This window comes from Carassius gibelio, chromosome B2 (genome assembly GCF_023724105.1).
Source record: "Carassius gibelio isolate Cgi1373 ecotype wild population from Czech Republic chromosome B2, carGib1.2-hapl.c, whole genome shotgun sequence".
Lineage (NCBI taxonomy): Eukaryota > Metazoa > Chordata > Actinopteri > Cypriniformes > Cyprinidae > Carassius > Carassius gibelio.
The window spans coordinates 4337118-4364145 of record NC_068397.1 but is presented as its reverse complement, the minus strand read 5'-3'; the positions used below and the strand labels follow the sequence as shown (position 1 = coordinate 4364145).

General features: G+C 35.1%; 1 protein-coding gene across 3 annotated transcripts in view; it reads left to right on the top strand.

Annotated features, from left to right (window-relative positions):
* LOC127950908 (dipeptidyl aminopeptidase-like protein 6) overlaps positions 1-27028 on the top strand; it is a 177031-nt gene that overhangs the window by 78370 nt on the left and 71633 nt on the right. The window contains exon 1 of one of the 3 annotated variants that reach the window (XM_052548324.1): positions 20951-21063. The exons of the other annotated variants lie outside the window; for them this stretch is intronic. Coding sequence (XP_052404284.1) covers positions 21013-21063 — 51 coding nt within the window. The 5' untranslated portion in view covers positions 20951-21012. Of the gene's footprint in view, positions 1-20950; positions 21064-27028 lie in introns of those variants that run through there. 3 annotated transcript variants of the gene reach the window in all.

Genomic DNA, 27028 nt, shown 5'->3' with positions numbered 1-27028 from the left:
GCTGGACTGGGCTGTTGATGAAATATGGTCTGTGAAGCTTAACTGATCATCAATCACAACTCCAAGGTTCCTGGCTGTCCTGGAAGGAGTTATGGTTGACAAACCTAGTCTGTATTATTGGCTGCAATGCGAAAAGCTACTGTTGTATCATCTGGTTAGAATGAGAAGTAGAGTTGAGTGTTGTCAGCATAGAAATGATAGGAAAAGCCATGCTTCTGAATGACAGATCCTAAAGATGATATCGAGAAGAGAAGTGGTCCAAGCGCTGAGCCTTGAGGAACCCCAGTAGCAAAAAGCTGTGACTTTGAAACCTCACCCTTCCAAAGCACCTTGAAGGATCTACCTGAGAGGTAAGACTTGAACTTCCTTAGATGCCCATCTTTATGAGCGGGGAGAGGGGGATCTGGTGGTTAACTGTGTCAAAAGCAGCAGACAGATCCAGCAAGATGAGTACTGAGGATTTGGAAGCTGCTCTTTGCCAGCAGGACTTGAGTAACCGAGAGCAGGGCAGTCTCAGTTGAGTGTCTGCTTTTGAATGCATATTGGTTGTTGTCCAGGAGGTTGTTCTGTGCACAACACAACTTGCTCAAGTGTCTTTGCAATGAATGAAAGAAGGGATACCGGTCTGTAGTTTTCTGAAAGTGCTGTTATAAAAATATAGTATGTATATATGTAAAAAAAAAAAAAAAAAAAAGATTAGTAATTCAGAGAACAAGTGCCCGATTTTAACCACAATTTCAAGTGTCTGTTTATAGTCTAGGGGTAGGATGCTTCAGATTAATTTAATTGGCCAGGATAACTACGTTTTGAATGCTTATATTTTCTAAATGTGAATTTTGTCATTGTTTCAAAGCACATAAGCTTATAGATAACCTTAAGGCTAACATATTCATACTAAAAGTAGGGCTGTGCAAAAAATCGAATTCGATTTTCATGCGCATCTCGTCAGTAAAGGCGCTCCTGTGTTTAGAAGTACATTTCCAGCACGTGTGTTTAGATCAGGGTTGCCAGGTTTTCAAAACAAATCCTGTCAACTTGCTTCTCAAAACTATCCCAATCGCGTTTCCAGGAGGTTCCCCCAATAAAAATTTCGTCCCGGGGTTAAAATACACGTTTTTTGGCAGGGTTGCCTTGGTAAAATTCACATTTTAGGGGCTAAACATCACATTATTGGTATTGGGGTCGCTTCAACCTGTGGACATGAAACACAACCGCGGACTTGGCAACACTGGTTCAGTTGGAGCGGCATTTACTACACAGAGCCATAGTCCACCGAAAAGCTACACAAAATCCTTTTCAAGAATCACCTGCGATTTTGAAATCAATTTTGTGTGGATTTTCTGTGAACTACGGCTCTGTTTAGTAAAGGCCAACCATTGTTGCCAAGTCTGCTGTTGTCTGCAGCCATAACTAAAAGCCAAAAAAACAAAAACAAAAACAAAGACTTGATACTTCAACACAGGACCCAATTCTAGCTTTTAAATAGTTGCTTCTTAGCGTGCCTATTATTAACATATTGGCTGTTTATTAGTATTTATAAAGCAAATATTCTGTATGATCATATTCTACTGTACATCCCTAATCCTACCCAATGCCTAAACTTAAAGGATTAGTTCACCAAAAAAAATGAAAATTTCACCATGTTTTACTCACATGGCATCCTAGGTGTATATGATTTTCTTCTTTCATTTGAATCCAATCAGAGTTTTTTGTCCTGGCTGTTCCAAGCAATAGAATGGGAGTACCTGGGTGTTTTTGTTCAGCAGTCCAAAAGTATTTATAAAATTCATCCATCCATATTAAAATGTGTATCACATGGCTCCGGGGTGAATAAAAGCCTCCTACAGGAAGCATTTATTCACCCCCAAAGCCATGTGATGCACTTTTTAATTTGGATGGAAGCGCTGTATTTAACTGCTTTTGGACTGTTGAACAAAAACAACTACCCGCTGCTATTCTAATATAACTCCGATTGGATTCATCTGAAAGAAGAAAATCATACAGTATACACCTAGGATGCCTTGAGGGTGAGTAAGACGTGGACTAATTTTCATTTTTGGGTGAACAAACCCTTTAACAACTACCTTACTAACTATTAATAAGCAGCAAATTAGGAGTTTATCAAGGTAAAAGTCATTGTTAATGGTTTGTTAATGGCGATAATTGGTCCTTAAAATAAAGTGTGATCAAAACCACAATTTTGATTTCAAGTGGACTTTAGCATTCAACACTATTTTTATTAATTGCTTTTAACACTCATCTTGTTTGTCTTAGACTAAAGTTTGAATGTAATTTGCTAATTCTGAGCTTTGTTTCTTAATAATAAGTTTAAATTAACAGTTAATTGTATTTGGACGCCTGTTGATTTACAGCACTGTGCTTAGTGCTTTTATAGTGCATTTTGTAAACATATATTAGAAACGCTCACCCAGTTACGCTAGTCAAAATTAATACCTCACCATGTCATGGTGCTGTAATGCAACATAACTCTCATCAGCACAATGAATTACATGTACCATATTGTAAGTATCAGCGAGTCCACAATTTTAATGCATCAGAGCATCCATTTAGCTTTTAGCCACTCAGAGTAATGGGCTACAGAAGCACACTTACTGCAGTCTGCTGAGAGGCCTGTGCTTTCCCCTAATGCACCAACTACTTAACAGAAAACTTGACATGCATTGTCAGTCATTTCACTTCTGAAATGGTGTTTGCTATTTCCGTTAATGCAAGTAGGTCAATAGGAAATAAACTTTATGTTCCTACCATAAGTACAGAACTGTATGCAGTTTCATGCAGCTTCTGAGTGAGTTGTTCTATGCTGGTGTGCAGTGCTTCTAGAACTGCTTTCCTGACCTGTAGTTTTTTATATAGAAAGTACAACCCGCCTTCAGTCAGTGCTGTGAAATTAAGGTTTAAGGTAATTATTTTAACAAATAACGCCTGAGATTTCTTTGTAGTTTTGGTGCCCAAGAAGTAACACGACTCCAGTCCGTCAGTAAACCTGCAGCAGTTTTTGTTAAATGTTGAGAAAGGTTTTGTAGAATAAGGGAGAATAAGCTCTGGCTCATCTCAGGGAAGCAGAGGACAGCATCTACGAGTTCTGCAGGGAGTCTTTCCACAGTAATAGAGAGACTGTGGTAAACCACCACCTGCTGTGGCAGTCTCTCCGGAAAAAGTGTCACTTCCAGCCATCTGGAGGAGATGTTGGTCAGCAGGTCCTAGACTCCCACAGACTGATTTAATTTAGTTAGACAGCAAGGTGAACTGGTCAGGCGGGATTTGTTCAAGTTTTGAAGTTTTGTTTCCTTTACAAGGGATGTTACAGTCCCACTTTTGAGCATTCCCTCTACTGCTGTATCATTTTCATGCTGTTTAATGCTCTTTTAAATAAAAAATGAGACATGAGAACTTGAAAAGTCTTTTATTTTCGAAAGCATTCTTTCTGTTTATCTGCTCCACTATTCAAGCATGAGTAATATGGCTGGAATTGTTCAGTGGCGTACAAAAATGGCCCTCACAGTTTTTAATGTGAACAATTAGTGGCAACTATACAAAGCCATGATGCTCAAAGTGAGATTTAAGCTAATGACATTAAATGTGATTTCATGCACATCATCTGTGAATCATCTCTCTTTGGGTTTAGTTTTTTTTTTTGTCTGTGCCATTTATACACGCTTTTATGATTTTAAAAGATTCTATTTTATAGCTGAATCATTATAGGATTATATATGGTTACTGTCTGTATGGAAAAATGCTGAGCTTTGCATTAATAAATGAACTGAATGACTGCCTACTTTTTCAGCGGCCTGGGCTCCAGAAGAATTTAGCATATTCATTTTTTTTCTGTACAGTTTTTAAATCTTCAAAAAAAAAAAAAAAAAAAAGAAAGAAAGAAAGAAAGAAACATTATAGCCTTGAATCAAAGCAGCTGGCTGTGATTTAAATCACAGCAAAACAAACTTGGGTTTGAAGCATGAACGTACAAGACTATACAATTTTTTTTTTTTTATGAGAGAATGAGCTAATCATCCCATGATGCATTGAAAATTGACTATTATTTAAGTATAAAACTATATTTGGACTGTTTTTGAACATATACTAAAGCAGGAATGTGTTATTGCCATATTTTAACCATCAGACTTGGGGGTTTTCTCTGATAAGTTATTGGAGCAGCAAGGGGCAGCATTATTGTGTTATATTACCTGCATGCAACAGTTCAACAAACAAGATATTAATGTTGAGTAACTTACATTTTAGACGCAACAATGTCAGTTATTTTGTTTCATGCTCTGACAAAAAATAGTTCCAGACAACTCAACATAGGCTCATTGGAAATAAGTGCCTCTAAATACATATCTGCAAAAAAAAAAACAAAAAAAAAAAAACATACCTATACATACAAATCACTGCAGTTTCCAGGTGAAATGAATACTAGAGGCAGTAAAACTCTGACAACTTTTAATCCTTTTCACAGATTCAAAGATTTGCAGGTCCACAGTTTGATTAATAAAGTCAAATTTTTGCACAATCTCTTTAGGAATATCATGTTATGAATTTGTTTGTTTCATCATTATTTTCACAACATATTTTAATATTTTACACAGTTAAATTAGCATCAAACATTTTTTTTATGAAAAAACATGCTGTAAAATTATACAACTAATATGACTAATTTTAATATTTATTTTATCTGATAATAAATGCAAAAGAAATCGTAAAAATATTAATGCGCTGCTTATAGACAGATAATGATTTATGATGCAGATCTTTCACAAAACAGATAAATATTGATAAAAACACACATGGACGCAAACACCGATCTTTTAATTAATGTAAACAAACCATACTTACATTACGTTAAATTGTACGGTTAAAGTTATAAATTATGTTATGAAAGTTAATAAAGCATACTGTACATGCTTTATCAGAAACTTGTCTCTCGTTTGACAGTCGGAAACCTTATGATCTTATGGATAACAGTCAGAACAAAATCAGCTCTCCGAAAATGTAAAGTGTTGCACATTTGAGTGTTTTGTGTTTGAATGAAAAGATCCCTGTGGACTGATTAACCACTGACGCTGATCCACATAATCAACAGAAGAAAAAAGCGTTGTATCTTGATGAATTTCCACTCAACAATGTACGGAGGATGTTTTGTCATGTCTTTGATATACCACTATACACTGTTTAATTTGATAACAATAATTACATCCATTTAGCCAAGTTTCGTATGTATGTTTCCATTACAGTAAATAAAGAAATTCCTAAAGGTGTGAATCAGTAAATGTTGAGTAAATGATGAAAGATAAGGGTGCTAAAGTTCAGAATATTGTTTCAGATTACAAACAACACAGAAAACATTAAATTAATATTTTTGACCAGTTCACGTATTGATTATTAATCATTTAAATGTGCTTGGTCACTCTCTACTGTTTCTGACCTTTCAACAAGATTCACATTTTTTATCTGCACTCAAGCATTAAACTTACAAGAAGCTTTTTAAATGTGAAAAAGTTAAATGAAACACCACGAATCCTCCACCAAAAGTGAAATTTCTTAAATATTTATACATTTGAAATGGCATAAAATGGCATAGACATTCTCAAAGTAATAATTAACATTAGCTTTTCAAAGTATTTCATGGTTTGTAATCAAATAATGTCCGTGTGAATGTGGTTTCTGATTTCCCAACATATTGTCCAAAAACCAGTGGAACTTATTTATGAACTTACATTTTCTGTTAACCACTGGTCCAATAGTTAACGCGTATCATTTCACGTATCATTATTGGTTTTCTTGGGTCCTTTTTAATTACAGTACATTCTCAAAGCTGTAAAGAGGTTTAAAATCTAGTAATTCAGAAAGGAAATTATATAAATTTGAAGCATCTTTTCAGTTGAAAAGATTTACCATTTAATGTATTCACCAAAGCATGTCCTTGTAAATGTGCTGATTTTCTTGATTCTCTTTTACTCACCTTCTCATTGGGTTTATCTAATTAATTTTTTTGCTTTACTAATGAGCCTTCCACATCCTGCACTGACCCCATTCACATCTGCTGTCCCACTGTCGATAACTCCTCTTTTATTATTATTGTTGTAGTGTGTGCTTTGCAACAGCCTCCCTATTGATAACTTTTATTTATAAAGATTTTCTTCCAGTATTACTGCCATTAAGATGGAAATTCTTTAGGAGAAATAAAACCCAGGTGTCCCATAAATCTTTGAAATTGCACTATAACAGCAGTTGAGTTAATGAACTTGTAATGAGTTCTGATTCATCCGAAGAGTTGAGAGGAAATATCACTTCTGGTTTAGAGCCTGTGTGAATCCTGTTTTAGCGTTCGGTTTAGAAATGCAAATCAGTTTCCATGTCACTTGAAATTAACTTTCTCTAAAATCAGCAGGAGCTTTATAAGCATCTGCAAAAGATATACAAGAGCTGAGACAGTAGGCACCAAATTCACACTTTTCTAATGCCCTCTTCCTGTTCAAATCAATAATTTTGAAGGAATAGTTCACCCAGAATTGATTATTCTGCCATCATTTACTCATGTAAGAGAAACAGGTCAATTTAGCTCAAAGGGAATCATTTAAGATTTTAAAGAGAACGGCTGATCACTGAGACGGCCAGCGATTCATTGAACTAGTCGCATAACATCAACTTTGCAATGGATATTAATATCCAAAATATAGTGAAAACACTATTAATTAGCACAGTAACAAGATCGGCAGTTTAAGACATTAACTTGTAAGCACAAAACACAAGTTACTTCTCTTTTCTATATGAATAAGGCTTCATTAGATAAATCTAAGACATATAAACTAATCTAACACATGAACGCACGCACACACACATTCACACAAGATGCCAGAAAAGAGATAAAGTTAGGGAAAGATGAGTTTAAGAGAATGAGAATGTGAAATCCCAAGTTTACAGCAATACGTTAAATTGCATAGACATGAACAGACAAAAGTCACTTAATTAACTCTCGCATTGAGTTCCTCAGTGAGGTTACAATTATATTAGATATGCCAGTACAGATCAGAGTCTGGAGGTTACTGGCGTTGCCTGTGTAAAGGGGTTCCCTTTGTTGTCATTGAAAGGGGGTTTCCCGATGTCGCTGATTGGCTGGAGGTTCAGTAGTTGTTAAAGTGATGTCTTGGGATCCCCCATGGCTGGGTGTTGGCTGAAGACGCAGAGTTGTGTGCCTGGTTGAAGTTGAACAGGCACTCGAGGTCAGACTCGGAGACACAGTGTTACTAAACTTAACTCAGAATATAAAACTCTCAACGGAAAAGAAAAGAAACTAAAGTAAAAGAACAGAAGTAAAGTTTGACGAGACTAGGTAGTGTTTCTTCTCATCGTGGCTAAGCAACAGCAGACGTTCAGGCCGCTGGAACAGCTCTCAAAGAATGCAAAAAGTTATGACAGAAAGCATGGCTAAGAGCTAAAACTAAAGCAAAAGCTAAAAGTAAAAGCTAAAAAGCTGGCATGACTAAAAGCAAGAGCTAGAAAGCAAAAGCTAAAAGCGAAACTTGATGGTGTCCTGAGTATTTAAACTGGCCTTTTGGCCACACCTCAAATGTTGTCTTGACCAATTATATATTGTCTGGGCTCGGGGTGTTGCGATGTTTTTCTTGCCCGTTCATAAATCATGTTATCTTATCAATCACGTGGTCCGAATTTTCCCACTCTTGCAGGGTATAATTTTGGACATGATTCATGTAACAAGAATATGATACATTTGACAAATAACTGATGATCAGAAACGTTTTAAGCTAGAAGATTCAAACACACACATACCCGAACATGAACATGAATCCTTAAGCTATCCAATAGTTAGACATACACAATAAGCGATTATAAACATGATAGTCAAATTTGTGGGTTACATATATGATATGCAGTCAAGCAATTGACTGGTTTTCATTTAGAAGTCTCTTTGAGTTAATTTTAGTGCATCTACATCTGTAAAAGTTTCTGTGCCATTCTTTGACATAAGGACGTTCTGTGGAAACCAGAGGTTAAAAGGTCCACTTAAAGGAATTTCAGTCTGGTTCTTGTCTTCTATCATGGGTTTACATGTAATGGTCAGGCTGTGCATCTTTGACCATCAATCTTGATTACTTGCCCCAAATTTGACAATCTCTTCTCTGAATTGAAATTGTCAATAATTGTTCTAATGGTGTTAATGTTGAAAGCTGTTCTGTGAAAGAGTTGGTTGGTTATCTTGCTTCAGACTGTGGTACTAGGAGTTGATTTACATCATCCTGTTGCCTTTCTGTGGAATTTGGCTCATGTTTCAACCACGGTCCTGATCGACTCTTTAATTTGTCTGGTTCGGGTCTGATACGCTACACTCATTCACCACACATTTACCTGTATATGTAGAAAGTCATTTTTGGATGAATAATTCCTTTAGTGGAAGATAAGAGATTGAGTGAAGCTTTGCCTTCTATTTGTTTTTCAAGTACTATTTCATTTTTTGCATAGGAAATGTTTTTGCTACAGCTGTTATCTTGCACTGGCGATGGTTTCCATGTTTTTTATGGAAAATGAATGGTCAATGTGACACAAATGTCACGATATACAATAGATCAGCATTTATTGTAGATTATGTGACAAGAGCATCCATTTTCAGACAGTAGGGTAATGACCCAATGGAAATTATATTTGAATATGATGGTCTATCACTGCCAGTGAACTACACAGCAAAAAAAAAAAAAAAAAAAAAAAAATGCTTTTCTTACTTTGTTTTCAACCAAAATATCTAAAACAGAAAAAGAGATTATTTTAATTACCTCATTGGCAGATTATTTAGCTTGACTTGTTGACATTTCATCTTGACTTGTTGTTTTTTTTTTCAGAATTTGTAGATATTTTGGCTGGAAACCAAACAAAAAATCTAAGTGTGTATTGCATGTTGGAGGAAAGATGTTTGTGGCTGGAAAGGGTAGCGTCTTAATTCTAAATCACCTGCCTTTATGTTATTAAAATCTGAATATAATGCATTGCATAAATATTCTGATCAGATGGCAGTCAGACAGTAATAAGCAAACACTACTAATTAATTTCAGGTACAGCAAAACGCAACAAATCACCGGCACTCTGGGATTTTAGTTTCGCTCGGCTATCTAAAAGCTATCTATTTGCCAATCTCCGGGAAGCTTTTCCATCTAAACTATTTAGTGTACAGCAAGCCACTCTTGGGATCAGGCGAGAGCTCTGGAATAATCCAGGAATACACGGTCTCCTTCATGACTTCTCAGATGTTGAAGAAGCAAGATGATTCCTTTAAGACCTGGAAATAAATACTAATAAAATAAATCAGAGTGAACTATATCTGTAATAAGCCTGTATGATTATGACAAATGTAATTATTTAAATTGTTGTTCAGAGTAATTACAGAATGCTTTGAGCAGTGAGAGGAAAGTGCTATTTATATACAGTATCTTTGACTGAATCAAAACCGTTCTGATGTTCAGTACAACAGCACACATGTGCGGGATATATGTGTGTGTGTGTGTGTGTGTGTGTGTATTCCTAAAAGACTGTATTGTTCATGTATGCATCACTAAATCACAAAAGTCCCTAAACAAGTTTTTTCCCCCCAGTTTTTAATGACAAGACTTCAAAATATGATAATCCCTATTCTTAAAATATAACATTAGATTTATTTTTAAGACCCATTTATATTGTGTGAAAAAATATTAAGTGTGATATTGTAAGACAAAATATGATGTTTTTTGTTTATGTAATTTATACAACTAGCTTTTATTTGTACTACTATAATACTAGTAGTAATACTACTAATACTGTTTTATCATTCATTTACCATTCAAAATGTTTGTAAACAGTCAGTTTTATGATGTATTTAATCTCTTGTGCTCATCAGGACTGATTATTTTTTTTTTTTAAGTCATATTGTAAAATATTATTACAATTTAAGATTACACTTTTCTGTTTTAATATAGTTTAACATTTAAATTATTCCTGTGATGCAAAGCTGAATTATCAACATTGTTTCTTCAGTCTTCTACTGTATATATGTAGTAGCCTAAATGTTACAAATTATATATAAATAGTTTTGATGCAAAGGAGGTCAATCTAAATGTAAGGCTTTTAACATTTACTAATCACAATACCTGTAACCTTGGTAATTTTTTTTTGCTTAATTGTATACCTATAATGGCTTGTTCAGTATATCCTGTTAGCCAAACACATGAGAATGAGTGTGTGAGATGTAATGGCTCTACCTCGCTGCTCATCAGGTTTAAATATTAGCTGTGGGGCCATTATGATTGGTTAATTCGCAGTCGATTGCAACAGCAGGTGGCCAACCATCAGGGCTCTCTGAGGGAATTCTGGGAAGGTCAAGACTGGTGCCAGACAGCTGGAGAAATGGCAGGCATTTTTACGGTTGGAACAGCCATGAGTGCTTTGGTTGCATCTGGCTTTAGGGCGCTGTTGAATTAGCATAGCAATGAGAGAGCATTGAGAATTCAGTTAAAGCCTGTAGAACACATATTTGGACACTGTTTAAAGCCCTGGTATACTTCAAGCAAGTCTGAAGAACAAATGGGCAGTTTAAACTAAATCTGTCCAGTTCAGTTTGTCATTGTGAACTTTGTTGAAAGCTCTTGAGCTGCTATTGGTCTATTGGTCTGCTACAAAATGCCCACAATAAATTTGTTTTGGTGTTTTTAAATGTGGTGTGACAGGCAAGGCAAGCTTATTAATAGCACATTTCGTACACAATGTTAATTCAAAGTGCTTTACATAAAACTTAAATCATTATCGTATCATAAAAAAAGAAAATAATAATCACAAAAATAAAACAAAGAATTTTAAAACTTTAAAAATTATAAAAAAAAATTGACTTAAAAAGAATTTAAATCAGTTAATGAGTTTACATAAAATACAGTGCAATGATTTCGGGTCGCATAAAATACAGTGCGATATGTAAGAAATCATAAAAAATCGGATCATTGTAGCTGCTTCAGTTCAAGCGGCACCCTGAAGCGTGAGTAACTTCCACCTTAATACCAGTTATAGCACAAAATAAACATGAACGGACATCAGAAGGAGTTAAAAGATACAGCAACTAAATGTTAATGTCTTATGTAATTGTTCGATCAGGATTTCAGACACAGAAAGAAGCTTATTTACTGTTACTTTTATATGTGTATTTGAATAAATTTGTCAAGAGGGTGCAGTTGAGTTGTATAGAAATGACTCAGTTTGTATTTGAGTGCGATTATTGCATGTGACAGTAAATAGCAGCTGTATGTAATAGCATGGATATGTTGTTTGGGTAAGCATGAGCAAAGAATGAAGTAGAATTTTTGCTGGGAATACTGTATTTAGGGACCTTTAGGGTCATGTTTATATGAGCTGAAGTGTTGCAGGAGATATACTTGAGTACAAACTTAAAATACTTCCCTCTGCCCATTGGGCAAGCCTGAGGACTGTGAGTTACCCTGAGGACGTTCATTAGTGGCTCCGTGTCATCATCGGCAGTGTAGAAATAATTAGGAGTGTCCAGAATCCCCCTCGACTGAATCAAGTGGAATACTTTAGCATATAAAGTGAAATCTGTCTGTCTCTTTGGGAATGGGTTTTCATTTGGAAATGAATATTGAATGTATTCTCTTCTCCAGGGTAGGGTTACACCAGATATTTATAAGGTCTTTCTTAAATTGTGACGTAAAGTTCACACTATGGGCTTGGTAACTACTCAGTTTGTGACTCAGCCTCATCTGTTTGCAGTGTTTATTTTTAAGCCTAGAGCTGCAAGTAGGGGCAAGTGTCAAATTCTTAAAAGTGAATCAATAAATTTGATTAGAATAATGAGACACTATAAGCTGTTACCAATCAAATATATATATATATATATATATATATATATATATATATATATATATATATATATATATATATATTTGATTGGTAACAGCTATATATCACAATGCTTGTTTGTGTAATATTGATTAATTATATCAGAAAAGACAAAAACTTTTTTTGCCCACATAAACTGAATGATGTGTAAACTATAGACTGAATCATATTGAATCATTTCAGTTCTGTTTTGATGTTTCAAACTTCTTTTGCCTCATGTAACTGCAGAATGCAAATGCAAATTTGACATATGAACATGGAATAAAAAAATCTCATTTTTAAATATGTAAGCAAATATTCTTGAATAGTGTCTCATGGGGCAATAAATAAATTAATACCTGCAATGCACAAGTGATGCAAGGCAAATGTACAGAGAATTGCAGATCAATTTCTTAGCTGTTGGAAGACAATTATTCATGTAATCTTCTCTCTTTTAAAAGTAAAATAAATCTAGGCCTAAATCTCAGCCTTTGGTCCAATAACTCCCCTGCCTTCATTTGCATGTGGTGTTAATGAGCGACCTCATCACCGCTTCTCCAGGATACTCCATTTTGATGGTTTAATAGAGTTTGCTGGACAAACACTTCATCATTTCTCAATGATTCAGAAGGACAGTTGGACTTGAGAAAACGCCTGCTGTGGTAATGATCTATCCCAGCGAAGCAATGAAGCTCCTGATTTACATAATCATTTCTTTGACTGAAGCAATTTGGCCTGACTGCCAGTTCAGGAGCTTCCAAAATGAAATTTGGATGTTTGGAAACAAAGCCTTCATTTCAGTTGAAGTGTAAAATCAGTTTCTCAGGCAGCTGTAGAAAACATGTTCAAGGGTTAGTTCACCCAAACATTTTAATTTGTCCATGTTCTACTCACTCATAATTTTTTATATAACTTCGATTGGATTATTCTGAAAGAAGAAAGTGACTTACACCTAGGATGCTGCGAGGGTCAGTAGAACATGGACGAATTTTCATTCTCGCGTGAACTAACCCTTTAATGTAAAAGCGCTAATCAAGGTTCGATTAGTAGAGTGCATATTTACACAGCATTGATCGTGAAGTAAAATCTGCTGAAGGTCACAGGGGGGCAGCAGTATACAGAGGAAACACTTGTGAAGAGTTTTCTCAGCAGTTCATCAGGATTTCAGCTGTGACACAAAAACAAGGGACATGTGGAGCATTGTGGGAAATACAGTTACAGACATTTAACAAAATAAGAGGGACCACAAATTATTATTATTAGTCCTGACTTTTAGTCCTGAATTAGTTATTTTATATATCGGTTTATTTAATATTACAGATATTTACAAATAATAAACAAAACAAAATAATAGCTAAATAAAAACGTACACTTTTGAACAGGTTTTTAAAAAAAAAAAAGATTTGTCTCTTATTTTGTCTTGTAGACTATATGTAAAAATTATGTGAAACAGCTCTTTTAGAGCATTACTAAAAAACAAACAAACAAACAAACAAAAACCATGCAATTTATAATGATACCTGTCAAAATTATTAGCATTTTGCATATTCTGCAAGTTGAATGAAAACTTATGACCACAGCTATAGCTTTAACTCTCAGGTTTTGTTTTCGATGTAAATGTACTGTATAATTTATTTTATAACTCCTGTAATAACTCCTGCAATAATAAATTATTATAAATACTACATAATGAATCATTTATCAAAACGTAACGGCTTGGCTCATATTGTATGGTTGTAACAATATGGAGAGAAAAAAATGTGTCATTTTTATTAAGAGTAAAATATGCAATTTGGTGTTACATCTCAGAGGGTTAAAACTAATTTCTGGGCAACTATGAAATATTACTGTAGCATACTTAGGCCATAACCATATTTCAAGTAGAAAATGGTATGGCAGTTCAGTGGTGAAGTGCAGTGAAATTTCACCAGAAGCCTGTGTTTTGTCCGATTAGAAGAGCATGTGAAATGCTTCTCTGGAGTCAGCAGCTTTCTTTCTACAGTTTCTCTGAGGGTAAGGAGTGTGGAGCTCATAGGGAGACGAGGGTCAGAGTTTAGCACTCTACACCGCTACGATTCATGCTTTGGCACCAATAAATGAGGTATTCCTAGATGAGTTCTGTCTACACTATTGTCTCCATTCCTCTTCTAGTTTTTCAATTGCGCTTTTCAAAATAGCACATTGTCCTGATGCCACAACTGTTTGAGTGTTTGGCTTATGCTTTGGATGAAGGTTTGAGATGTTTTTTTTGTTTGTTTTTTTCTGCCAACAATAAATAATGCATAATACATATGTAAAAAAAATGCAGCAGTAGAGGTTCTGCTGGTGAACTAAAAATATTTTGCTGCTAACATATTCATTTAATACTGCATTCAGCATGTAAGATTTATGTAACAAGAATATTCATTTGAATACAGTATGAGCCCTGAATTTCAATAGAATAGTTTATTGCTTTATGCATATAAAGTATGTGGCTATTTTTAATGTGATGAATAAACCGGGATATTATGCAAAAACATATATATTTTTTCCTATCAGAACTTGTTGGGAAGTCGTGGCCAGGGAAGTCGTGGCCTAATGGTTAGAGGGTTGGACTCCCAATCGAAGGGTTGTGAGTTCTAGTCTCGGGCCGGACGGAATTGTGGGTGGGGGGAGTGCATGTACAGTTCTCTCTCCACCTTCAATACCACGACTTAGGTGCCCTTGAGCAAGGCATCGAACCCCCAACTGCTCCCCGGGCGCCGCAGCATAAATGGCTGCCCACTGCTCCGGGTGTGTGCTCACAGTGTGTGTGTGTGTGTTCACTGCTCTGTGTGTGTGCATTTCGGATGGGTTAAATGCAGAGCACAAATTCTGAGTATGGGTCACCATACTTGGCCGTATGTCACTTCACTTTTTTTTGTTAATGTTTTTAAAGTATTGGCAGATCTTTACTTCTGAACTGTGGCATATATTGAATGTTAAAATATATATTTTGAACCAAACCTATATAAGTTTTTTTTTCTCATGAAAACAAAAGATTGGAGGCTAGCCATTGACTTCCATTTGATGGGGAAAAAAATATTATGGAAGTCAATGACTACCATCATGAGCATTCTTCAAAATATCTTCTGTGTTCAACAGATCTCTGCTTACGTTACTAGAAAGAAGTGTTTTAATTGTTTGCTATAACATTAATTTACAAAATTTACATTTTATGTTGATTTTAAACAATCATTATTGCTCATCCTCATCCTCTTGCACATACTAAAAAAAACGTAACCAGAATACTGTATTTAATTTTCAGTATGCTGCACACTTTCAGCCAGTTTCTGCTGTTAATATGAAATCTGTTGTTGTTTGTGGCACTTAAATGAACGTGTCCTCCATTGAGGCCTTGTTTCTCTTTTTCTCCTGTGCTTTTTAAATCAACCACTGAGCAGACAAAATATAATGGACAGCTTTCCGCTTCCTTCATCTCGTGCAGCCGCGTGAAGTGCATGCGTTGTGTAATCGTCATGCTGGTAAATCTATTCACGGCTGAGTCTCAGAGTGTGACTAATGCAGGGTCTCTGTGCATTAGCTAAGAGCGTCAGAGGCACGAGAAAGGCTGGAAGTAGATCCAAAAATAGATAGTTGTGCCGTTTCCCTCCTTGTTTATGTTTGGTAATAAGGTGTCGCTCGCTTCATGAAACATCTTAAGACAAGACTGACGACATGAAGATGAATCCGTGCCAGTCTCAGCGCTCGTCGCTTGGCCTCGTGGCCTTCAAATGTTGTTTATAGAGCGAGCACTGCATTGCTGCTTAAATTAGTGCTCAAGCTTTCCATCAGCAAAGTGTTTCCACTGAAACTGAAAGATGTGCTGTCCAGATGGATACTTCAATTTGTGCTGATCAGATTCTGGGTCTTCTGGCCACAGATCAGACCGTGCCTTTTCCTTCATCTGTCCTTTTCAGTTTTCTGTAACTTTTTCAAAGCAGTATTCACTTATGCATCATTTTATTCCAGCAAGCAACTGTAGATTTCTGATTTAAAACTGATTTCATTTATGCTGTATATTTTTATCTATTTTGTAACCTCCACAGACACTCTTTTCTATTTCAAGCAGCAAGATTAATTCATTAGTGTAACTTTTGTGCCATGCATGAGAAATGACTAAATGACAATGCGGTGTAGGTGGTGGAAATGATTGTTCACTTCCTCGTCGCTTTGCTAGCCAAGTTACAAAACTGGCATGGCAATTGGTGTTAGTTGCCATGACAACTTTGATTGTAAAGTGAGATAGCGAGAAAATAAATTAAGTATGCTTCTATTCAAGGGTATTAAGGAACAATTAAGCAACCAAAATAGTAAACTAATTACTATAGCAATTTAATTATGACAGATCAATTCTCATCTCTTTGTTTGTTGCTCGTCGAAATCACTTCTTAGCAATAAATTAGATCAGTTTTAAAGGAATAGTTCACCCAAACATGAAAACACCCGCAGGCCATCCAAGATGTGGTTGAGTTTGTTTCTTCATCAGATTTGGAGAAATATAGCATTGTGTCACCTGCTCACCAATGGATCCTCAGCAGTGAATGGGTGCCGTCAGGATGAGAGTCCAAACAGCTGATAAAAACATCACAGTACTCCACACCACTCCAGTCCAGTCCATCAGTTAACATCTTGTGAAGCGAAAAGATGCATGTTTTTAAGAAACAAATCTATTATCTGTGAATTTTTAACTTTTAACTGAGTCCTCTATCCATAATGTAATTTTCTCCAGAGAAAAATTCATCTTATCTGAATCAGGAGAAAAATATGCAAAGATCAAGCACAGCCCAAAACAGTTCTAAACAAATGTGTTGGTGGATATTGATGTGTTGGATTTTTCACCGGAGGAAGCATTATTATGGATTACAGACAGTTTAAAGTTAAAATCCCTGTAATATTATTGTTTTTATCAGCTGTTTGGACTCTCATTCTGATGGCACCCATTCACCATGATGGATCCACTAATGTCATGCTATTTTTTTCCAAATCTGATGAAGAAACCTGAGGGTGACTAAATTCGAAGAAAGTTTTCATTTTTGGGTGAACTATTCCATAAAAGTTTAAAATACAGAAATTCCCTTTGCTATACAAAGAGCAGGAAAACTCTTGTCTTTATTTTAACAGGACAGTTTAAGGAAATTCAGAACGCTATATGATAAGAGGGTCTAGTTTGGCTCCAAACTGAGACCACTTTTTTATGGATACTCTCTGCCTAATTAGATATTATAGTCTGAAAAAAAATGCTTTCATTTATGTTTTAATGTGTTTTTGTGTGAATTTTTAGATCAATATTTTGGACAGAAGTTAAGCTGTTTAGTGAATAAATGTATGTATGTCTGTTCCTCGCAAATTATCGTATATCTGTATATGAATATAGCACACAAGTAATATGGACATAACAGAAAATGTACCTGTGGTAATTGTTATGTTGCTTTTTGCATGTTTTGCAACAGTGAAATGACCATTAAATACAGGTGCATCTCAAAAAAAAATGTAATATCACAATTTAATTCAAAAAAGATTTTTGTTTTAATTCGGATGGTTACGACTTACAGCTTAGGAAAATTAAAAACGCTGTATCTCAAAAAATGTGAATGTTCCATTTTGAGCTTTTGAGATTAGTTTGATTCATTTTGATTCATTTTTTGCACAAGGAGGGTAAGCCACAGAAGGTCATTGCTGAAAGGGCTGCTGTTCACAGAGTGCTGTATCAAAGTGTATTCATAGAAAGTTGACTGGAAGGGAAAAGTGTGGTAGGAAAAGGTGCACAGGCAACAGGGATGACCACAGCCTTGGGAAGATTGTCAAGAAGAGCCGATTCAATAACTTGGAAGAGCTTCAAAAGGAGTGGACTGAAGCCAGAGTCAGCGCTTCAAGAGTCACCACGATCAGATGTCCTCATGAAGAGGGCTACAGCTGTCAGATTCCTAAAACCAAGACAACTCCTGAACCAGAAAAAACGTCAGAAGCAATTCACCTGGGGTAAGGAGAAAAAGAACTGGACTGTTGCTCAGTGGTCCACAGCCCTCTTTTCAGATTAAAGTAAATTTAGCATTTCATTTGGAAATCAAGGTCTGGAGGAAGACTGGAGAGGCACAGAATCCAAAGTCCACTGTGAAGTTTCTGAAGTCAGTGATGATTTGGGGAGCTGTGATTTCTGCTGGGGTTGCTCCGTTGTGTTATTTCAAGTCCAAAGTTAATGCATCCATCTACCAGGAGATCATGGAGCACTTTATGCTTCCATCTGCTGACAAGCTTTATGGAGATACTGATTTCATTTAGCAGCAGGACTTTAGCACCTGCCCACTTCCAAGTGGTTTGCTGACCATGATATTACTGTGCTTGATTTGCCAGCCAACTCACCTGACCTGAGCCTCACAGAGAATCTATGGGGTATTGTGAAGAGGAAGATAAGTAACATCTGACCAACAATATAGAGGAGCTGAAGACTGCTATCAAAGCAACCTGAGCTTCAGTAACTCCTCAGCAGTGCCACAAACTGATCACCTCCATGCCACACTGCACTGAAGCAGTAATTCATCAAAAAGGAGTCACAACCAAGGATTGAGTGCATAATTAAACCTGCTTTGGAGATCTTGAACATTTCTGTTTTTTATATCTTTTTTTTATTGATCTTTGAGAAAATATAAACATTTCGGACATCCTGAATTTTTTATTTTCCTAAGCTGTAAGTCATAACCATCAGAATTAATACAAAGAAACCCTTGAAATATTTCAGTTTGCGTGCAATGAATCTAGAATATAAGAAAGTTTGCATTTTTGAATTAAATTGCTAAAAATAAAGAACTTTTCCATGATATTCTATTTTTTTTTTTAGATGCACCTGGAAGTACATTTTATCTGAAACAGATGAATGTGAATGTTTAGAAATTAAAAGTCGAGTGAGATGTACTAAAATCATAGTTGCTGAGGTAACTGTTATGTTTTTGAGCTCTTTTATCATGACTCATGTTTCATGTACCTGAATGCTCTGCATATGTATTAGCTGACAAATCATACACTATGGCAAACATGTTTTGGGGAGGATTGTGCAATGAAGTGTGTCATAATAAGTCTTTATTCTATCTTTTTTTTTAATCGAAAATCACCCACAATAATCATAATTTGTGTTAAAGGGAACAAAAGTGGTTGGTCTTTTATACTGCCACTAGTGTACATCTCAGATGAAAACTGCAGAAAGTATGTATTATGGATGCATAGGTGTGCTTGTGTAAAAAAGTTTTCCAATGAGCCTGTTGGGCTTTAATAATGAGATCATTTTTAAATCCTTTTCAGAGTTAATGTATTAGTAACACATTTATGTAATCGTTAAAATAACCTTCATATTTTCCTCTGATTACCATCTGTCTGACATAAACAGCAGCTTATATTTCTTTTTGTTAGTGCATGATTGGATCAGTGCAGAGGTGTCAGAGTCATTTTCTTGATGAATAAAGCTTTGCGAGCAGTCGTGCTATCACTCTCTCTACTTATTTCGACCTGAACTTACTGTTGCTCATTAAGCTGAATATTTCAGCCTGCTCCTTCCTCATTTCCATATGAATGTGATAAAATTGTGGAGGCACACTGACTTCTGTATAAAGGAAATGGGAAGGTGCCGCGTGACACATCTTGGGAGACAGGAGTTGGCTAAATTAGGGCTCAGTGCTGGTAAAAGAGACTGTTGAATGAGGAGTTGGTGCATGTGTAGCGTCTGGATCGGTGTGGACCCAACACAAGCTCTCTGACACCAGTGAACAACTGATATTAACCCTTTAAAGCCTACGATAGCATATTTGAGATTTGGCGATTTTTAAGACTCTAATTATCACAATGTGAATGTGATCAGTGTGTTGATGAAAAGCCTGTAGTACACAGTCTACCGCATGCATTCTGTTATCTGTTTGATAGTTGATACTTTTCTAGCAAGTTAAATGGATTTGTTGTGAAATCTTTTCTGATTTTCAAAAAACTAAATTATTGTAACTTTTATATTGTTATTAATATTTCAAGATAAACCCTTATCAAACTGACACTTAGTTTTACTAGATTATTCTTGCATCATTTGAAGCACTTAAGTATAATCTTACTAAGATATAGATGATATTCTCATATAGGCTAAGTAGTATGCTACAGTATATTTTTGTAATATATATGTAAGGTATCTGAATTTAATCTTACTTTTGCCATATAAATATCAGCAAATTCACTTTTTTTGCATGTTGCATATTATGGAAGTTTTTTCTCAGTTTACCCTTTGAATTTATTTATTTATTTTTTTAAACCTGCAAAACATGGTAGTTAAAATATGGGTTAATATACACTACTATTTTTTCCTTAATAACAAAATCTAAGATATTTTTCTACTTTCCCTATTTTTTTGTGTACTAGTTTTTACTCTTTCAAAAAGTACTCTGGTGGAACTAAAGATTACCATACTTCTGTACCACATTAACATTATTTCATCAGTCCTTGATCATTTTTAATATTATTTATTGAATATAATGCTGTTGAATCTATCAAATATTAGAATTCAGATTTTTAGACTAATTCTGTTAGAACTTGTTGTTGGACAGTACTTTCACTGGATGTATAACTCATCATTTTGGGATAACGAAGTTGTTTATGATTCTTGCACGACAATGAATGAATTCTGGATTACTTTTTATTCAAATGAAACCAAAACACTGAAATGTTTTCAAATGAACCTTTGTGTTCACTTATAGGCGATACCATGATACAATGAATAGATTGCTAACTAAATTACAAAATATAAAATACTATATAATAAACATGATTTAATGAAATTTTTTAACGATTAAATACATTTTATTTTAATATTTTATAGTACATTAAGACATATGATGGAGACATAACTAGCCTACTGCATAAAAAGAATCTCACGCGAGTTGTGCAGCTGTGAAGCGCCTCGCGCAGTTTGTTGTTCAGCGCGCGCTCAGCGCGAGACATATGCAGCGCTTGTCTCGAGTCTAAATAAAGCGCTTTTAGTCGCTTCCCTCCCTCTCCCTCTCTCTCTCCATCACTGAATGGGTCTCAGTAAGAGTAACGCTGCAGATCGCCTGCATCAGTGTTTATACCCGCGTCCTCAGCATGACTTCAGCCGAGTCCAGCGCGCCGGGGAAAGCGTCTCAACAAGACCAGGTATTAGCGACATTAAAGTCAGAAAGCAAATCTTTTATACTTCATGACTGATGTGTGTGGACTGGAGCGTCAGACGTGAGGAGAGTATCGTGCTTTTGCTCTCTCTGTCAGTTCTGGACGCGTGTTGACTTGAGCTCGGTTTGACAGACGGTCGCTGAAATGCGAACGGCACGTTTATTGATCATGGATTAGATTTTATTTTGCATCACATTATTTTAGTTGTTGTCGTGCCATTTTAATACAAAAGACACAGCATAGTAGTTAGTTACAGTATTGTAGTTGTTGGCGTAATGGCTTCTGAACATGAGCTTTACCATTACAGAAATACATTATACAGCCTATTAAAAAATATTGTGTTATTTACCAAAAATGTTTTCACAATTTAACTGTTTTAGTGTATGTTTGATTAAATTAATGCTGCCTTTGTCAAGTCACTTCACATTAATTGTTTCAAAGTAGTTTTACAGTGATAAACAAGAAAAGTGATTTAATGATCCAGACAAAAATCAGTTCTGAATTGAATTGTCTCCAAAAGACAATTAGTAAGCGGGAGAGCAGATATAATCTTCATTATATAATTTAGTCATAATCTGGGAAATACTGAATAATTTGTATTTTTTATATTTATTTGTTTGTTTTTTCATTTTGCTATCAGTATCACTTTACCACTCATCTTTCATATACAGTAGGCTATTCTTTGTGCATGTGGCTTTCATACATTATAAAATATCCTGCTGAATTTCTGTCAAAAACACACAGGTGTTGAAAATTGGTGTCAGGTTTGGTGGCTGGTGGCAGAAAATTGCTGTATTTATTATTGCATACAGGATTTTGTTAAGTGTACATTTTAAAGTTTATAATAGTGTGATTCCTTAATCTATTTTGAAAAGGTAACACCCCTTCCATAAGCAGTGTCCCTTTCTTCTGTACTTTTCTGCATTTCACTTCTGCTCTATTGCTGTTTGATGATTGAAACATGGCTGCAAGTACAGTATTGTTGTCTCATGATGAATTGTTTGTGGTGTTCCTCAAGTCACTTTGGATAGAAGAACCTAAACATAAAATGAAAGGTTAATCAAAACTGGCTTCTAATAGTGAAAAAAACAAAAAACAAAAAAACCCTGCATTGTGTCCCAAACACTAAAGAATATCACACTATGCTATCATTAACTAAACCACATAAAATGTAAAGTAAAACTTTACACTGAATAATTTTTTTTCTAAGCTAACTAGTCTTAAGTAAAAAATATAATTAAGTATAAATTAATTATAACCTAAATACATTAATTTATGGATATAAAAAGTTATTAAATGTAACATACTGCAGGTTATCATTTTTTACTGTGAAAGAAGCTTAACTTATGTATAATGCAACAAGGTTTATTATTTTTATTTTTACTAAGACAATAACAATATAACTATTTTACTGTAATGTCTTGTTGAATTTAATATTAATTTGAACCACAAACTTTATGCTTTCTATTTACAAAAAAATCTATATGTTGTAGTATTTATGTTTCATATTTATTAAATTACATTAAATAACAGATGTATTTACATAGTTTTTTTTTACAATGTGTGTATATTTATATGTTTTAAAAATAATATGTATATATATATATTATGAATGTATTTATTTACATTTTTCCTAATTTATGCGTGGTGTTGGTGCAGTGGATAAGACGCATGCCTTTGGTGTGAGAGACCCGGGTTCGAATCCACTGTGAGACACCAATGTGTCCCTGAGCAAGACACTTAACCTCTAGTTGCTCCAGAGGCGTGCGACCTCTGACATATATAGCAATTGTAAGTTGCTTTGGATAAAAGCGTCAGCTAAATGTAAAGTATATTTATTGTCATTTAATTTATGAATATATTTATTTTTAATTAATTAATTTATTAATGTTTATACTATTTATGTATTTTTTATGTTACATAAGTTATATAATCCACAGTTTGTATTTATATACATATATATAGGTTTATATTATACTGGTTTGATATATATATATATATATATATATATATATATATATATATATATTTTTTTTTTTTTTTTATTTATTTATTTATTTATTTTTTCAGATGATGGGTAACATTTAAGGCTCTGGACTGCCTGAATATTTTATAGAGAATATTCACATATCTCATATGTTTCCACAACAGATGGCCAGCGTAAACAACGCTCTCTGTTTCCCTGATCTGCAGTTATTGTGTCACCAGAAGCACTGCACTGAAACCTGCATTTCTCATCGTTCAAATCAATTAAGCCAAACTGCTGCATCTGTTGTGCTCTGATTACTTCAATGCTATTCATGAATCACACATTCACCTAAACTTTTTACATTGTTTTCCGAGCATGACCTATCAAACACGTTACATCTTGAGTCATTTAACTGACGTCTATTGCGTTTTTTTTTTAAATATTGAGGATTTTGTCCTAATAAAATTAAGCCGCTTGAGGAAATTGAGATATTTAAAAAGCGAATTCTTAATCACCTTCTCAAGCTGCTTTTCGCACTTCAGCCCTAAGTAGGGCTCTCTGATGACAATGATACGGGTTTAAGCAGTGGAAGAATTGTTTGTCTTAGAATAGCTGCCTTTGGTTCTGCTGAAACGAGGGGCTATATTCGGAGTGGTGGTGATAAAGTGGGTCTGATAGACGGGATTAATTGGAAATTGCATTTGATTTTCGGAGTCCGGATGAAAAAGAACATCCCCCATGAAGTACAATTATGAGCAATCAGTTCAGGCTCAGCAGTGACAGACGGGTGCATGTATTCCTGTCCGCCTGCCCTTCAAAGTGCGCCTGTCTGTCTGTCTGAGCAATAACAGCTGCGTGTTGGGAACAGCTCAGCTTTGGCAGGTCTTTGGATCGGGTTTATTGCCGTTATAATGCTATAGGATGAAGACATTCTAATGGAAGAACTTGCACTCTGCTTCAACCTCAAATGTGATCAAGGAGATTTGATAGAGCTGCAGTTATACTTAATATTAAGACTGTTCGATTTACAGGTGGATCTCATTTAAAGTTGTCTCCTTATTAACTTTAGATAAGCACTTATCACTTACACATCTAGATGTGGGCTTACTTAACCATGCTTTCTAAGGGTTGTGTGGGAATTACTGTGATATTAGATGTCTGTACTCTTCTTTCTAATATATAGGGGTGATGGATTTTAATATCTGCCATATAATAAGTGTGACTCTATTACTCGACAATCCTTTCTCTTTCTTTCTCATGCTGGTGAATCTTACAAAAACGTATTAGATAAGAGGGAAATAAATATAACAATATCATCATTTTCTTAGCCTTGTTTTGTATTATTTTTTTAAGTAAATCCAATTATTTTTCGATGTTGATTAAAATATTATTTTATAGCTTTATATTACATATCATAAAAGATTGTATTATACAATGGGTTTCAAATCTTAAAACAACTTGAGTTAAAGACTAGAATACTATGCGGTCTAAATGGTGTTATGTCATTGAGATTTTTGTCATTACAGTAATGTAATATTATTGGTAATATTTACAGGATATTTATTTAGGAAGAAAATGTGCTTAACTGTCACAAAAGAATAATAACTCTTGATCATCTTAAAGGTACAGGTTGTAGGACCTGTCACTAGAGGGCGCACTACCAAAACAATAACAATCGCGTGGTTTGATGACGCTAAGAAGTAGCGTGGAATGAGGGTATTTGTTGTCTTCTACCCAACCACTGACGGCCATTAATCAGATGGAAATATAAATCATGGATTTAACACGAGTTCAACGATTTGTGCGAGTAGATTACATACATAGTCAATGCAAAGATGCGACCAGACGATAGATCAGACGCGTCCTCGCGTGGGTCTAGAGACGCGATGCCCCACGTTTTGCGTGTATGCCCCATAATACTAATCTTGTTGATCGTTATAATAGCTTACCTTTTCTGTAAAGATACGAATCAAAACAACTACAACAAGTAAAACACAAACACACATCTCTTTCTAGTTGAAGTTTGTCGCGAAGCTACTTCCGTATTTGTCCGTGACACTGTTGTCATGTGGTTTCTACATAAGGCGGTAACAATGGGTAACTAGCGTCATTGACAGGTGACTGCACTTCCCTGTGTCACTGTTTAGAATGGGAATTTTCTCATGACTTACAAGTAGTTGAAAACATTAGAGATATTGTTAGTTATCAGCTCGACAAAATATATAACACTAGCCTAGTGGTTTCTGGATATTTAACTGCAAATATCTTACAAATTGTACCTTTATATATTCTTGAAGAATGAAGAAAATAGAATTTCAAATTTTTTTCGGTTCATTTATGCAACCAGATATGACACAGAAGGGTTTTTGATTTAAGATTCACTCACAAACACATTCACACATACAGTATAGACACATCTGCACTAGTGTTGGGTGATATGGCCATTTTTCAAATCGTCATATCATCAGCCCGTGAGATCGACGATACACGATATTATCGTGCATGTGTGGAGCAAGAGAGAGACTCTTTGTTCTTGTCATATCATAACTATTGGTGTTTTAAACCGTGCAGGTGCACAAGAGAGAGCCAATGGATTCACCAATAATCAAAAAAATATACTTTCAAACATATTGATAAACTAACGTTAAATACAAAAATACTCTATTTAAAACAGCTAGTTCCTATCGCACGTCATGTGACAAATCTGCCAAAGTTATCCATCTAAATGTTCTGCAAAATCAGTCAATGGTAAAAAATCAATATAGCTTTCATTTAAAGTCAAACAGTTTAACACATAAACGGACATAAATGAACACATTAAATAAAAAGTTTTCAAAACAGGTAGCTTAAGTTGATATATTTGGAGTAAAGTTGAATTGAACTGATGCATCAGTAACACAGCGCTCCGGACCACGCACCTCATGACGAGCCGAAAATGAAATATTGCACATTTATAGGCCGTTCAGGTTACTTGTTAAAGTGCAGTGAAATACCTTATACCTGCAGGCGATGTACGTCTGTTTGTGGATGGAGACTCATTCACCAGCTACAGGCTCTAATTCTCATTTGTGCGTGCGCGCGTGTGTGTTTGTGTGTGAAATGCGGTGCTGAAGCGAAATAGCTGGGCAGTTTGATAGCTGAATTATAAGAAAAATACAAATAATTATTATTACTATTAATACACTCTAAAAACTGCTGGGTTGAAAACAACCCAATTTGGGTTATTTTGACAACCCAGCGCTGGGTCAAAAAGGGACGAACCCAGCGCTGGGTTGTTTTAACCCAACCAGTTGGGTTATCATATTTAACCCAGCCTGCTGGGTTGCCTTTTTTATAGTTCAAAATGACTATATTGCAGGGTTTAAAAAAACAGAGCGGGTGTTTTTTTATCACCGTATTTCAGAAGGAAAACTACTGTATTTAGAAAATGTTCGATATCATTTCGAATGTGCTTGATAAGGCAGCGTTTGTGAGCTCAGTACCGCTCTGCAGCCGTTACCGGAGAAACCTACCTCTCCCGCTCTTAGCTCCTCCTGCTGGCAGAAAATAAACTCGCAGAGTGCAGCCATGTGGGGAAACAATGCATTTCTACGTTAAAATTAACCCAAATTGAGTTAGGCATTAAACCTACAAATGTTGTTCATTTTAAATATCACTTTTACACACAAATAATAATTACCAAAAGGAAAATATTTATTAAAAACAAGAGAAAAGTCAAAAAGTAACATGTTAGAAGAAATGCAGAAAAGGATGGCATTAACAGCTACAGAGTTCATAAAGCATTGAACATTTGATGAATATAACTTAAAATCAAATTGGCCTTTGTTCAATTGTATATATTGTATAAAAATATACGAAAACACATACAATAAATTTACAATTAGTTAGGTTTTTTTCCAACTATTCTGGCATGACAGTACACAAATAAATCACAACATTAACTTTGATATTATAACACTTAACAGACGCATGTGTGTGTGT